At 51.3% G+C, this 15,334-nt stretch overlaps 3 protein-coding genes across 3 annotated transcripts; all 3 read right to left on the reverse strand.

Annotated features, from left to right (window-relative positions):
• Nucleotides 1-2,479: 2,479 nt before the first annotated feature.
• Nucleotides 2,480-7,328, reverse strand: bfr1-1 (Brefeldin A resistance protein; the record flags this gene model as incomplete). Its single annotated transcript, XM_032021656.1, has 9 exons — nucleotides 2,480-2,917; nucleotides 2,973-3,071; nucleotides 3,123-3,509; nucleotides 3,565-4,828; nucleotides 4,888-5,173; nucleotides 5,229-5,783; nucleotides 5,839-6,059; nucleotides 6,118-6,430; nucleotides 6,482-7,328. The coding sequence occupies 9 exons, from the start codon at nucleotides 7,326-7,328 to the stop codon at nucleotides 2,480-2,482; spliced, it is 4,410 nt and encodes a 1,469-aa protein (XP_031881474.1).
• A 2,110-nt stretch (nucleotides 7,329-9,438) lies between these two features.
• Nucleotides 9,439-10,836, reverse strand: CGGC5_v013271 (uncharacterized protein; the record flags this gene model as incomplete). Its single annotated transcript, XM_032021657.1, has 1 exon — nucleotides 9,439-10,836. One exon carries the CDS (start codon nucleotides 10,834-10,836, stop codon nucleotides 9,439-9,441), a length of 1,398 nt encoding a protein of 465 aa, XP_031881456.1.
• Nucleotides 10,837-11,688: 852 nt separating this feature from the next.
• On the reverse strand, nucleotides 11,689-14,118 carry CGGC5_v013272 (uncharacterized protein; the record flags this gene model as incomplete). The annotated part of the gene is made up of 3 exons (XM_032021659.1): nucleotides 11,689-12,258; nucleotides 12,642-13,445; nucleotides 13,504-14,118. The coding sequence occupies 3 exons, from the start codon at nucleotides 14,116-14,118 to the stop codon at nucleotides 11,689-11,691; spliced, it is 1,989 nt and encodes a 662-aa protein (XP_031881370.1).
• Nucleotides 14,119-15,334: the final 1,216 nt, after the last annotated feature.

Below are 15,334 nucleotides of genomic sequence, written 5' to 3' on the forward strand. Positions count from 1 at the left end.
TCAAATCTCCAGCTCCAAGGCTTCGACAAGGCCGTAGGTATCAGACCAGAAGGATACGAGTTGGTGAAGATGAAATCGCGATGGTATTATCTTATAATGATGTACCCTCGTACTTCTCTGACTTTCGCTGATGATTATCTCCTGGTGATATCGACGATGGCAAAGAGTTTCTGCTCGGCAATGGACATACCTTCGTCGCAATATCTTGCCGGCATGTGGGCTGATGATCTACCTCTGTCGCTAATCTGGACTGGAGAATCGATGCCCAAGAGTGGCTATGAAGCAGATGAGATTGATCTTGAGAGCACGCAAGCGCCTTCATGGGCATGGGCATCTACAATGACACCAATTGCGACTCCTGACTTCTCCATACTTTTGGCGGCTACTAAGATCATCAGTATCAACACGAAATGCAGATTACCGAATCCGTTTCACAACACAGAGTTTTTTCGCCTTCGTATTCGCAGACCGGTCTGCAAGGTTCGCCGATTTATACAGCAAGGTACTTACCGTATCAACTTGTTGACCTCAGAATCCGCTAAACCCCTGTATACAAGGCTTTGGTAGGTCGGTAGGGGGGAAGTAGTTCTGTTAGTAATAATTGGACCAATTCATCCCCAGTGGACAGGGAGGAGCGGATTCTGAGGTCAACAAGTTGATACGGTACTGGATCCAAGCGACACGCCAGGCCGTGTTTGGGGAATTCCTCGACTTCTACTTTCACAGCGGCAGATCTCTAGTCAAGTGTTGGGACACCGCTCGAAAGCTTAGATCGGATGAATTCTTTTTGCTGCATGCTGCTGCAGGAAAAGACGTAGAAAGACCCACAGAGCGCGGCCTAATTCTGTTGCGAACAGCTGACCGCAGAACATACAAGAGGGTAGGAGTATTCATTATTCCGTTCGAGAGCGATTATCCAGGCTCCAAACTTCAAGACGCGTTCGAGAGTCGTCTTCAGACTATTGGCCCGCAACACTGCATTGAAGTTGATTGTGACGGGCATTATACCATCGGTGTAATTTGATAGGGCTTCTACATAATGAATGCATCAAGTCTACCGACTAAATCCATGTGTAGACGTCGTGTCACTGCGTTAATTGTTCCCGAGTGATTGGTTGTTATGTACCACATGAAACATGAGGCTTAATGCTTTCCCCAGGCAATACTAATTGCACGTTGACACATGCTCATGAGACAACTCCCATAAGCGAGGTCAGGTCTAGTGACTTGCACGGGCCTGGCGATGGTCATTCCAACCAATGCTGTTTTAGCATGCTACCATCTTAGACTACTCTTATAACACTCCATTTTCCGTGACATGTCTCATGAAACACTGACTCGGTCTATTGAAAGATTCCGACTAACAAACTAGGCGCTGAGAGTCTAGTCTGAAGCTTGCTGCTGTGGCGGCAAGTTGCAGCATAGTCGGACATTCGGACTGGGCTTGGGTCCGATCAAAACAGATCAACATTTCGGACGTGAATTCGAAACCCAGAACTGGAGTTGGGGTGCATCAGAAACTGTCAAAACGTCATCTGAAGATGGACGCGCAAGTTTAATCTTGCCCGTCACCGTAGTTGACAGTTTTGAGCTCAACTAGTTACTACTTACTCCATTACCATTTAAGAGAACGCCGGCTCCCACTTGGACTCGGGAGTCTAAGACCAGCAACTTTAATCTAAGCTTCTTTACGACAACCTTAAAAACAAAGTTTTGTATTACTCACTGTTATCTGGTATAACACGTTCATCACGAAGTCTTGGTCAATATGCAGTTCTCTTCCATCGTCACTCTTCTCGTTGCCATGATGGCCAGCCAGACTATTGCCTGTAAGGAGCATCCAGCAGTTGCAGACTGGTCATGTCAAGAGAAATTACTGACTAAAGCGCGACACAGCACCTGCTAGAGGTAATGGGGGCAATGCCCTAGCGAGCAAGGAAGGTCAGCCATGCACTGGCAGCGTCTCCAACCTCCAGCGACAGGGGAAATGCAATGCGAATGGGAAATGCGCGATCGACATTCCGCCCAATGAGACAGACAATGTGGCTAGCAAAGATTGCGAGTAGATTGGCCCGGGAGGAAACTCTATTTCGTCAATGTTCGAATCAAACCTAGTATAGAGATAGACGTCGAGGTGAAGACGTTACAAAAAGATGAAATCAGCGGCGTCTTTTTGGTTTCTCGTGAAGTGTCTAAGCTCATTCGCGCAGTTGTGACGGGGGTGCCGTGGGCTCAATCCGTGCCCGGCTTGGGCCATAACATCACAGTGAATGGAATCAGGAGTGCAGCAAAAAGTGAAAAAGAGAGGTTCTCCCCTTCCAGAATCGAACTAGAGACTTTTCGATGGATGTGGATATACCATTACAGTCGAACGTGATGAACCAACTACACCAAGGGGAGTAACGAGGCTGAGCCCCGCTCGGTGTGATTTGTTGACAGGAGCCGACTCCGTCCCGCTTAACAAGCAATGGAGACGCAATCAAACGTGCTCCGCTTCCTTCTGTTTCCCGCCCCTGAACTTCTCAACAATGCCCGACAGTACTTTAGCCACGGTAGACACCCCAAAAGTCCACCCGCGAATTCTAACCGTGTACACGAAGAAGTAAACCAAAGCCCAATTGGCCACCGCGAACGCAATCAAGATGCCGAATGAGGGCCACTTGTCGGTCAGGAAGACGTTGAGTGTTCTCATGTACTCTCCACCGTTGTTGTAGGGGCAGTAGCCGCAGTTGGAAGTCGCATTGGGGTTCTCAAGGTATCCGGTGCCAGCAACTTGCGTCACAAAGTTGTTCGCATACTCGGCACAGGTTGACCCAGGCGGCGGGTTAAAGCGTGCGAATTCCGCAGAGGCGCACTGAACGACGGCCGGGGGAAGTACGGCGGAGAGAACACCGCGAGTGAACCAGGTCGTCGGGTTCTAGATGATGGGTCAGAATTCGGCTTACTCGTGAAATTGAACTGGAGAGACTTACGATGTAGTACATCCAGTACCGCCAAAACTCTGGAATGGAGTCGTATGGTACTAGGATACCGTTGAAGAGGGCAACCATCACGAAAAAGAAGGGCAGAATCTGGTGCATTGTTAGTCAAACGCGCCGTGGCTAGCTGAAGGACAAACTCACGTTAGACACCGTCGAGTACGACGGCCCGAAAGCCGAGATCCATTGTCCCCAGCTAGACTGGAACAGTGACCAGACGAGGACCATGAGATAGGTGTACCCTGAGATGGAAGCAGTTGCTGGGAAGCCAACTGGGAAGTACCACAGAAGCCAGTAGATCGTAGCGGAGGCAATGGCCATAGGAATCTCGCAGACAACATTCGCTGTGCAGAAAGCAACCCAACCATATGTGCGACTCGGCAACTCGCGGTCTTCCCAGAGGTCTCTGTTCTGAAAGAACTTCAGGACAACCGAGTTCACGACTGTTGGGGGCACAAAAAAGATGAGAATGATGGCGGAAAACATGCGATTCTGCATGCTTGCGATATCATTACCCAGCATCCAAAAAGTCTAGACGTCACGTTAGCATTTGGTACCAGTATTCAACTCGACGAAGACGACTCACGAATCCGTTGAAGATGCCCATAACGGTATGCACGAAGACTCTGCTGTACATGTACTGAGGCTCTCTCCAATGTTGGACGAACATGCGCTTGGTAAGCAGGAGGCATTGGTACATTGTGGATGAAGCAAATTCGGTCGGCGCCGACAATGTCGTCGAAGGGCCTTGTCTTGCAGCCGTGATTTCGTCAATTTCCGTTACAATGGCCTTGTGCTCAGTCGAGTTGAGCCATTCCTCGTTCCAGTCAACGCGCTTGCCATCTTTTACCGATGGTCTCGAGGCCGTTTCCAGAATGAACTCCGCGACGTTTCTGCTGGGAGGGCAAGGGAAGCCTCGTTGCGCGAAGTAGTCGACCACGACGGAGCCGTTGGTGCCGACCGGTCCGAAATAGAAGGTGTTGCCGCCGCGGTTGAGAGCAAGAATCATGTCAAACTGCTCAATGAGGTCTGAGGATGGCTGATGGATGGTGCAGATAATCGCTTGACCTGCATCGCAAAGCTTTCTCAGGAAGCGGACGATAGAGTAGGCGGACTGACTGTCCAAACCACTGGTTGGCTCATCCAAGAACAGAAGAAGGCTGGGCTTGGCAGCAAGCTCAACTCCAATCGTCACTCTCTTCCTCTGTTCCACGGTTAACGAAGATATCAGCGCGTCTTCCAACTCGCTCAACTCAAGAAGGTGGATGATGCGATCCACGTAGGCAATCTTCTCAGCTCGCGGGATGGTACGTTCTTGTCGGAGGAGAGCTGAGAACTCCAGTGCCTCTCGAATGGTTGCCGTGCCCTCGTGAATATCTCTTTGCTCGCAGAAACCCGTGCCTCGCTGGAACTCGGCTCCGAGAGGCGAGCCGTTGATCAGCATCTCGCCAGAAACAACACCGACTTTCTGTCTTTGTGCGATCGTGTTGAGAAGAGTCGTCTTGCCAGCACCGGAACTTCCCATGAGCGCAATCATCTTTCCCGGACGGGCGTATCCGCAAACACCATTGAGAAGCTGAAGCTCACCATTGCCGTAGGGGACTGTGTAGTTGATGTTCTTGAACGTGAAGACGCTCTTTCCGTCACCAATCGGCTCAAACGTCTCCTCCGCCATGTTGCTCTTCTTCTTCTCCTCCTTCGACTTGGTGTCTGGCCGTTTTGCGAAGATGAGTGACTGCGCACCGGAGCCCTTGAATCTGATCGTATCTACGGCAACGACTGTAATCGCAAGATAGAAGACGGTGAAAGCCAGCATAATGCCGAAGTTGCGCCAGAGGTTGGACCTCGAACTGGTAGTGGTCAGTGAGCTGAACGTCATTCGATTCTGGGTAGAGAGGGTGAGACTAACTATTCGAATGAGGCTTGCATGTATGCCGGACCACTGACAACAGTGCTACCAAGAATTGAGCCGGGAAGACTGCATCCTTGATAGTTGGGATCTGAGCCAGGTCCTCGAGGGACAAGCTGAGACTCGCTGCACTGCAGCTCTCGGCCGAAGAACTCGTTGGTCTGGAGTGCTTCAAATCCGTACGCTACCGGATTGATGTAGTAGATCCAGCCAAACCAAATGGCATCATTAAGAAGAGCCGGTTTCGGAATCACGTAGCCAGTAAAGATGAACATGATGTTGAGAACTGAAAGTGCGGTTAGCATCGACCTTTGGGAACGGGAATGACATCGTGTACATACCAACTCCGACGAATCGGACGGCATCATCGACCGTGGATGATAGGGATGCAAACATGCGGTACATTGTCGTGAGACAGAAAGTTGCTGTGTACACCAGCAACGTGTAAATCCAAAACTTGGCCGCATCGACGTCGAATTGGGCGAGGAAGTAAACAGGGATACTGAAGAGTAGTGTCATGATCAAGATGAGAGGGAAGTCGAGAAGCATCCTTGCGATGACGACGGCTGATGGTCGGTAGAAGGCGAAGACTCGCTGTCGCTCGATCGTGGTACGTCCTGAGACCGCGGGCAGGAGTTCAGCGAACTGGAGCCATCCGATGAAGGCAATTGAGAAGAAGACGACACCGCCGCGGGCAAAGACCGACGAGGTGTCTTGTCCAGCGCCGTAGAACAAAGATGATACGATGAGAGCGTTGGCAATTATGATGACAAGTTTGGTGTAGAAGGAGTTTCGGTCGCCCCAGAGCAGCCAGGCTTGTCGCTTCGTGCATGCAGCCACCTGCTTCAAGAACGACACAGTGTAAACCGAGTCCCCGACAACAGTCTTGCTCTTGGCTGTGTCTTGTGTCAGTCATCCATGCATGATCCAATTTGAAAATAGCAATCTCACCTTCTTTGACCGTTTCCTCGAAGATGCGATGTTTCTCGCTGTTCGTAGACTTGCTGTCCCGCTCGTAATCGTCAACGTCTTGAAGTAGTCGTTGGTAGTGCTCGCTCTGTCGAAAAGCTTGTTCAAGCTCTTCAGGTGTCTTTGGGGCTGATTCCTCGCGTCCGGACTGGAAATGACGGGCGTTCTTGTCGGCGATGGAGGTCAAGAAGTCTGCGGTGGTCCTGTTGAGATGCAAGAGTTAGCTCCTGATTCTCAGCAGTCATTATCGGTTACACTGACTGTCTTGGGGGACACAAGTATCCCAAGTCCTCGAAATACTTCTTCGCCTCGTTGGCTGGGCCTTGAAATAGCATACGTCCGTCGTCTATCACGAGCACCTTGTCCATCAATTCATAGATAGACTCGCCTGCCTGGTAGAGTGTGACTAGTGTCGTGCGGCCACTGACATCTGTGTAGACTCGGAGTGACTTGGCGAAGCTGAGAGCTGTGCTGGCGTCAAGGCCGCGGGTGGAGTTATCCCAGCAGACGACTGAAGCTCTTGTGGCCAGAGTTTCTGCCAGACTTACACGCTTGCGTTCTCCTCCAGAAATACCTAGAGGTCGTCAGAAATGCCCCTAGCCGTGGTGCATCAAAAGGGACTCACCTCGAATGTGCTCGTCGCCAACAAGCGTGTTCTTGGTGTGATCAATACCAAACATTTGGAGAAGCGAGTCGAGAATTATGGGAATAGTCCACTGTTCCCTCTTCCTGGTCTTGTTCTTCAGCGCGAACCAAAGCGTCTGCCATACTGTGAGCGAGGGAAAGTGCCGGTCATCTTCCTCGCAGTAGACCACCTCTCCTCTAAAAAGTCGCAGCTGATCCTCAGCCGGTATCGCGCCGTAGTACACCTCTCCGTCGACCTTGGCGTACTCATCTCGGTGATTGGCGATGGCCTTGAGAAAGGTCGAACATCCAGAACCCGGTCGACCCAGAACCAGCATGATCTCGCCGTGTCTCACTGTCCCAGTCATGTTCCGAATGAGGTCGACGGTAGGCTCTTTGTGAATTCTGAGTTTCGGGAAGAAGCCGGTGATGAAGTGATAGAAGTCGGGACCAAACGTATTGAGAAGATCCCGAGGGAACGTGACGGCTTGCTTGGTTGATGACTCGATTCCCTTTACCGTCAAGTTCTTGAACGAAACTCCGAGCTTTTTCGTTGGCCCTCCTGTTGGCGTGCGCATGTCCATGATCCCCCGCCTGAGAAAGTCCGGGAGGTCGAACGAGTTCTCGCCGGACTCGGTTGGCGCGATGGTTGAGTCGCTCTCACCCCCTGCATCGCGTTCGTGGGTTTTGGGTTGTGAATGGTGTGCGGCCGTGGAGTGATGGTGTTGTAATGTCGAAAGCTCCTTCTCGAGGTCGTGGAACTCATCGAGCGCGGCGTTAATGGAGATCTCTCCGGCCGCATTCTCACCCCAGCGGCCGTCTTCCTCGGGCCTCAATGGACCGGTCATGCTGCCGAAAGTCTATGGTAGGATAACAAAACAAGGAAGGGTATCTAGCGCAAAGAAGTGTGTCAATTTTGTCTATGGGGTAGTTGAAAGAGAAGCTGCGACAGTTGAGTGAACTCGATAGCTGTCGATGAATTATGGTTGGGCCAAAGCAACTGGTCCAAGAGACGAGAAAGTATGAAAACAACATGCAACAACTGATGACGAGGAGAGCAGTGTGTGTTAAGTCAAGTAAGTCTATGAGACCAAGGTTTGCTCCACTCTCGCACTAACACGGGATGGCGCCGTTGCCATTAGGGTACCCGCGGCCGGCATATGCTCCACGGCAGTATCATTTGTCATCTCCACCGGAGTGTTTTGGGGGAATTCATATTCCCCGTAAGTCAAGAGTTTGTCGGATTTACTAGAAAGGGGATGGCATCAGTTGTGCCCTCGTGTCGGGCAGCAGTTGTTTGTGCATGGCGGTGGGGACGAAACCTGTGAAAAAAAAGTGCATCCCAGAAAGCTCCGTGGAACAGATGTCTGACCAAACAACAGATTCGATGGAGCCGAAATGCAACCCTTATCTCGGGGTAAAACCCCACGCACACTGCAGGTGATGACATACAGCCCATCAATGTGCACCGCCTAGCCGGCGGGAGCTTGCATGTGCATTCAAGACAGTCAGCGAGAGCCATTATTAATACGGAAAGGGTCTAGGGTCATTTTGCCATGGCATCTGGTCGGCGGAATCCATATTCCTCTGCGCAGGTGGGGGCAAAGGGCTTGAAGGGACATGGAGCGCCGTCTCGACCGCTCTTTTAGCGTGGTGGCGATCCCGCTCCGAGCCCTCGATTTCGTGCTTTCATCTGAAGCCGTCGGAAGCACGACACGGGGTTAAGACAGACAGATCTTCCCATGACTCAATGGTGTAGGCGTTCCAGAGATCTCAGCCAATGAGAAGAGGAACTAGATGCGATCCATCAACAACCGTTGAGCTCGGGGTCGTCTATTTCCGAAGACCAGCTGCTTTATTCCCACTAACGTCATCGCGCGTTCAGTTGAGTTTCCAGCGCAACTGATGTTCACGGGACGATCGAGCATCGCGTCTAGCACGCACCGGCTGTCATTGAGAATCCATCTTAATGAGAGCGGGTTAGATCAGCCGTGAAATAGAACCAGATAGAAAACCCTGAATCGCCTGCAGTTCAAACTAGCAATCCAACAAGACCCACGGGCTGCTGCAACTAGCTGACGCGACCCACAACCCGACCGACCCTGTGGCAGGGTTGAATGCAATGTCTCACAACGCCCGGATACTTTGCAGGCAATTTCTTTCCGTGGTGGGCAGCTCCCAGCAACCACATGATGGAACAATAATTTTCCTCGTGAAGACAATGGCCATAGCCTGTCGGCCTATACACGTGTTTGTTGTCAAGCGGTGTGCCCTTCGATGCGGTGCTACACAGTAGTAGCATGTATGCATTCGGGGAACGCCCCGGAGCCTCAAGATTGAGTTCTGGACCCCTCAGAGCCGACGCAGGCTTCGGTTAAAAGAAACTTTGCCGACGCGATAGAGTTATCTTGAGCGGTTATAAATTCCATTTTCGGGACTATCTTTCTATCTAAAGCTTGTTGGTGCCGATGACACCTCAGACATAAATAAACTACGGGCGCGCATATGCAAATACCCGTTCAGCAGCCTCAAATTTCAGTCACGGAGTGGAAGTGCGCTGAAAGCATCTAGTGCCCGGTGGAAGGCCGCTCGCCAGCCGCAAGTTCCACCGGAACGACCTGCCTGGACGGGGAGATCCCCATCATTGCTTGGGAACATGCGTTCGGTGAGTGACTCAGTGCGCATGCATGGCATTCGTGCCGAGAACCAGCCGGATCCTTGCATCGATGAAAGCGGGCGTTCATTGAGCCCAGCCGGAGGTAAGGCACCCACGGATTAGGCACTAAACTCCGGCAGGCCGGCCCCGCTTTCGGAGACGCAGCAAATCTCCGGACACCTCCCGTTCCTAACCGGGGCGAATGATCTGGGCATGACGTTCAAGTAGTCTGTTCCTGTGCCGGTACCCAAGAGTCGTTGTCTCTAAGAATTGTATTAAAAGCAGTGGTAAGCAGCATCTCTTTAAACCCGAGCCCCTCGTGCCAACACTTCTCTCTTCGTTGCCTCTGGGCTCCACGCTGGCAGAGGAACAGGCTCTTCACCAAGGACGTCGGGCCGGAAAAGAACGCCATCATCAGGGCTCTTGAAGACAAAGACAACGTTACGCCCTTGTACTTGATGCCCACAAAAGTCTTTCGAACGTTCTCCCGTCCACCCGGTAACAACATGCACAACCCTCTTCTCATCCGGGGGCAGTCCCCAGCATGTCGAGCCGAGGGTGCCTGATGGCTTCCCGTCTGTGTTCAGAAACAACTCATGTTCAATCTCGATGATTCGGCGCGCAAGGGCATACATTCGGTCTTTCTCCCACAAGGCCTCCCGGGGCGCTGCAAGGACCTTGAGGTAATGCAATGCCTGAACGCGTAAATCAAGGTATCGGCATTTGATAGTCACGAAGAAGATGGGAACTAAGAATCCCATTTCGAACTCAAAGTTGTTGCGGCTCCTGCTCCTGGTGCGCTCATCGGCTGCTTGCCCTAGATCGTCGACCATTCGTCGGTAATCGTCTTTGTATTTGTCGTAGTCCATCTCGGAAGGGTTGAAAACCATGGCCGTCCAAATACGGCAAAGCCTGTATTTGGATAGCAAATAGGCGCGCTGAACTGCCGTGATAGACATTGGTTGACAAGTTGATTTCGCTTCAAGATTGTTGAATACGGTGTACCAGACATTGAGCAGATGGCTTAGTCTTCTTTGCTCTTCCAGAAGATCTGGACCAGGCTGCTCGAGTTGCTGACCGCCAACGCGGTAGCTAGCGCCACGGCGCACAAGTTGAAACGAACGATTGAAAACGTTGTCCATAGTCTCTTCCGCTTCCTTAAGAGTTGAGAAGAAGACTGGTGTCTTTCTCAACATGTCATGCTGGCCAGGAAACTCAGATCTATCGCCGAAGAAGTGGTGCAAGGTCTGTAGCCGGTGAAATTGCGGCCTCAGCCACTCGGAGACCCAGGATGTGTCTTGCGGATCAAATAAATCAAGAATAGCGTTTCCGTGTCTGTAATGTCGAAGAGCAGCGTCTCTGTCTAACTGCAACAACTCAATGCAGATGAAGAGGACACAAATCAACAGAACCAGCCCCTGATCTGTGATATTTATGAGTTCCTTAATCGCCGCATTGTAGTGCATCAGGGCCAGACTATTAAGATGAAGCGGTTTGACTTTCGAAGAAGTCCCATTGGTTCTGGCTTTGCTGATATCTTCGTAGAGTGAGCTGATCGCAATGAGGGAATGCCTGACCGCCGGCTCGCACATACTTGATTGAAGCACAAGATGCGTCCAAAAGTACGGATCTGTTGGCCCCGATAAGTTCGGTCCGACCATCTCAGAGAAGAACTGAATTGCGCGGTTCTCGACTTGCATTCTGTTATCTGGAAACATGTGGATAGGCTGGAGGTGTTGCCGTCGAAGCTCGTTCCTTGGCACAGCATACCCGCCACATGGGCGTCCACTGGTAGCGCACCTCAGACAGTTTGGCTTTCTTTCATCACATTTGATCTTTCGAAATCTGCGTACGACTCTTAGCGTATGGAATGACAAGACCGCCGATACTTACTTGCACGTCAAACACCCAGTCCTTACTTTCTGACTTCCTTTTCGTGCCATCAATCATGTATTGTTCTTTCTCAGTAACCCCAACCGTTGTTGGCGCCTACGCTTGGAATTCGAAGGTACGCACTGCGGCTATTAACATTCCTGGTGCAAACAATATTTAAAATGGAAGAAAGGGGTGGAAATCACTGTGGCAAACCTTGCTGACTCTTCGCCGAACCCAACAAAGCATTGCTTACGGCGATCAACGTCATCCAACCTAGCTGCAGCATGACCCCTCAGGCCCCGTCCGTCTGACATGAAGGGCACAGGGAAAGATTCCGATGTGGGGCTTCGGGATCACTATCTCCTGTTGTGTAGCCTGACTGCTACCACCTGATACAAAGCTCCCCCAGGGAAGGATTTTCTCTCCTCGGATCAGTAGGAACGCCAGCAGGCAATTTTCAGGATCATCTTTGGATATTTGGCATTATGATAGTGTTGAAGCTATCAAACAACAGCAGAAAATCTTGATCAAACGGTAGTGCCATTTGAAACCTGGCAGTATCATGATGGCCAACCATTATCGTCGTGATATGCCGCACGACCAATCGCATCAGTTGCACAGCAATGAAATTGACGAAGTGTTGCCCAATTCTTGACTGAACATTGCGGAAGGACCCTTCAGTTATCACAGCCTTTATGAACATGAGCCGTCATCTCTAATATTTCTTGCACATCGCCAGGTACAACAAACTCCTCCTCTGATGGCATCAATCCCAATTCGGCCAGCTCTCTATCCGAAATTGCCGGATTCTCGTCCAAGACTCTCTTCAACTCCCTGGCACGATCAGTGACATCTTCGACCCCCACGATTCCATCCTTGACCCAAGACTTGCAAATTCCAACAGGGATTCCGACTTGAATGCTTCGATATGGCAGCTTATCCAGTCGTACCGTGCGTTCTGGATCCCATTGGATCCGAACCTTCTCACCGTCCTGCGCAACTGCAGCGTGTGATAACGTTCCTTTTCGAAGGAGTCCGATGAAGTATTCGCGTGGCATCTTCAAAGCCAGGATGCGTTCTTGGCCAGGGTCTTTGTAAGAGTATCCAGCACGATAGAGCATCCAAGTCCAGCTGGGCTTGATCCAGGTCATTCTGGTGAGCTTGAAGCTTGGCGACGCATCCAGTCGCTGAGCCTCGACAGCAGCCGCTGCAATAGATGAACTATAGGCTTGGTAGACTGTGATATTCTGGTCATCGTGGTGAGCCCGAATTTGACGGTAAGGTAGGTTAGCGCTACGGCTATCATGGCCAGGTTTTGTGATTGAAGTCATCGTTTGCCGCTTGAAGTTGTTCTCAAAGGGTTTTGTGATGAGGTAGCCTTTCTCAAATCATTGAAAGTAAGTTGCAGGGTTATTTGAGTCTTGATGTAGTCCAGCAACATGAGTAAGTAATCAAGGCCACGCGTTTCGGCAAATGAGTCACGCCGGTAGTCACTAGCGCCTGCCTTTCATGCAACGGGCCGGTGTACTTAGCCATTAATGAAGGGGCTTGAGAGTCATAGAACTTTGAAATTTCATTTTAAATGCTTTTATATGTCTTCTTTCTCCTTCTCCTCACATATTCATCTTACGATATCCATGCTTTGAGGCACTCTTGGACCAACACTCTCGGCTGATGGCATCGAAGCTAGACCACGAGAAGGGTAGCCGTTCTCCTCAGATGGTGACTCGACCTCCACGAAGACGCGAGTGACAGTCTCCATCTGAATGCCCTTGAGTCCCGCCAGATCACGCTTATGTAGCGACGTCATGCTCTCACTCCGGTCATGACTCCCCGCAGACCCCCGTCTTGGACACCGCGACGGCTTGCGGAATACGCCATTCTTCCTTTCGTTCTGTTTCTTTTTAGATCCCGACGTGATCCACACCCTGTGTCCAAATTGTTGACCGAGAGGCGTCAGGTTGAATGTTTCGATTCCAAGGTTTTGGTCGTCAGGAGATGTATGGAAGAGGATGGCTCGTCGGGTGGTCGAGAAGAGAATGACGTCGAGCCAACCATTGGAGGTGATCATGGCTCCAGCGAAGCAAAGATACTCCGGAGAGAGTTTGACACCGCGGGTTCCCATCATGCGGCCAATTGCCAACGGTGTCGTACAAACGAGAAAAATCAGGGGGTATAGTAAGAAGAGGACGCGCTTGTGGACTTCCGACTTCACGCCCTCGGACGTTCGCGGGGCAACGCCCGTAGGACTGAGGACGCTGTTGTTGGAGCTGCTTTCTTCGCCGGACTTCTTTGACAGTTTGAGTGCCTTTGCCCTTCGGTAAAAGTGCACGAAAACAAGAACCCAGGAAACAGTTCCGACAACTTGCAGGATGACCATCCAAAGATAATGAAGATAGAAACGCATGGGCTCGTATGCAGAACTGATCCAACACTATTTGTGCATCGTTAGCCAACGGTTATGCTGTCGGGGATACGAACAAGTAACTTACCCAAGCAGTATCACGAACGTAGAAGCCACCCACCCCCTTTCCATTGTTCGTGATGATAACGCCCAAAACCGACAAGAACAAAACGGCAAACCATAAAAAGGAAATAACAGCATAGAAAACTTTTGTCGGGACTTTGCGCCCCAAAATGAGAGTGATGTAGGTGTGAACAGCGATGGCCGTCAGGAACGTGAGGGATGACAGATCACCCGTCGAGATGAACCACCCTTGGGCCCAGCATGCCGGCGACTCGTCCGTGATCCGGTCCTCTATGACCCAGACGATGTTCAGAAAGAAGGCGCAGGCTTGCAGCACGTCCGCAAAGAGAACGTTGATGACAAGAACGAGGGCCTGGTTCGGTGCTTTCCTTCCCTGGTCCGCCGTTCCGAAGTACTGTGCGCCAACCTCGCAGGGAAGAGCACCCCTTGTTCCGTTCTCCGCCTCTCTCCGCGGATTCTTCGGATTCGACCTGAAGTACCAGGCTACCAACCTCCCGCTGAGATAGACGAACAGAGCAAACGACGATACAAGCGAGAGAAAGGCGAGGGCGGTGACGGCCCTGAGTCCGTGCTGGAGCACAGTCGGTAATGGTGCGAGAGTTGGGTTGCGGCTGTACATGGTCGAACAGCTGATGTGTTGAGTGGTATCGGTATTAGATTATCGTGAGGTCGTGCCCGCCGACTCGGTCCATGAGAAATCCTTCCTCCACGCAAGTCCGTATTGTAAAAAGAGTGTTTAGGTGAGCATTCTGCTTCACGATGCAAGTCTTGGACGAAGGAGATGTTTTACTAATAGCCGCGAGCGGCAAACATCTAATAAGCGATGTCCGCTCGATGTCCGCGGGGTAGGATTGGGCATGTCTGACAGGGAGAGCCCAACGGGCGCAGCTAGTTTGTACGGCGGCATGGCGTACGGGATACCGGGAAATCCATGCCAATCATCATCATTCAAGCTCAAAAAGTGGCAGGTCGGCAGTGCTAGTGGTTCCTAAGCCTCCCCATGTCCCAGATGCGCCGAACTCAAAAACGGCCCAGAGATGAGGGCATTGAGAGATGCCAAGACACAGACCCTGCCAAGAATTCACAAAATTCGTGCTTGGGAGCCGGTTCCGCCAGGGATTCGGATCGTTCGGCGTCGGGCGACTAGCCGAATGTGTGCAATTAGCCCTCTAGGGGGTCCGATTTCACCTTCGGCATTGTGCCTGCGGACCAGCCTACCCCAGCTGCCGGTGCGCGCGGCGGTGTGTGGGGGCCAGAGGAAACAAGAAGATGCAGACGTTTGACACTCTGCCGTTGGTCACTGTGGTTGTTTCGATGCTACATCGCTTCAAAAGACTTTCCAAAATCGGTGGACGAAGGCAGCGGATGGTCCCAAGCGATCCAATGTGATGGGAAAAGGGGGTCTCGAGGGAGAAAAAAGTCCATAGTCCGAGGGGCCACGCGATGAAATAAAGTTTGATTAGTGGAGCGGACCGTTGTAGAAACCTAGTTCGCGAGAACAAGTGGCCTTGGTGGAGAGAACAGCCGATTTACGGCTCTGTTTAGTAGGATTTCGCCGACATTTGAAACGAGCCTCAGAAGAAATGCTGCCCTTTGTTTAGTTAGTCGTCGTATTTTGCGGAGGGCGAACGGACTTTCGGACAATAAGGTTTCCATCATGGAGGGTTTTGCCTGCTGAAAGTTATTGACATGTTTACTGGAACTCGTGATATCCTTACAAATTGCTCAGATTCCAGAACAATGGTAGAAGGCGGCAAGGATCGTCACGTCATTGTCACTGAGCTTGGTGGAGTGCGGTTACTTCTTGTCTCCGCGTGGGGGAAGTTTTCTCCCTC

This window comes from Colletotrichum fructicola (genome assembly GCF_000319635.2).
Source record: "Colletotrichum fructicola Nara gc5 chromosome Unknown KSG_Nara_v1_contig08, whole genome shotgun sequence".
Classification (NCBI taxonomy): Eukaryota; Fungi; Ascomycota; class Sordariomycetes; order Glomerellales; family Glomerellaceae; genus Colletotrichum; species Colletotrichum fructicola.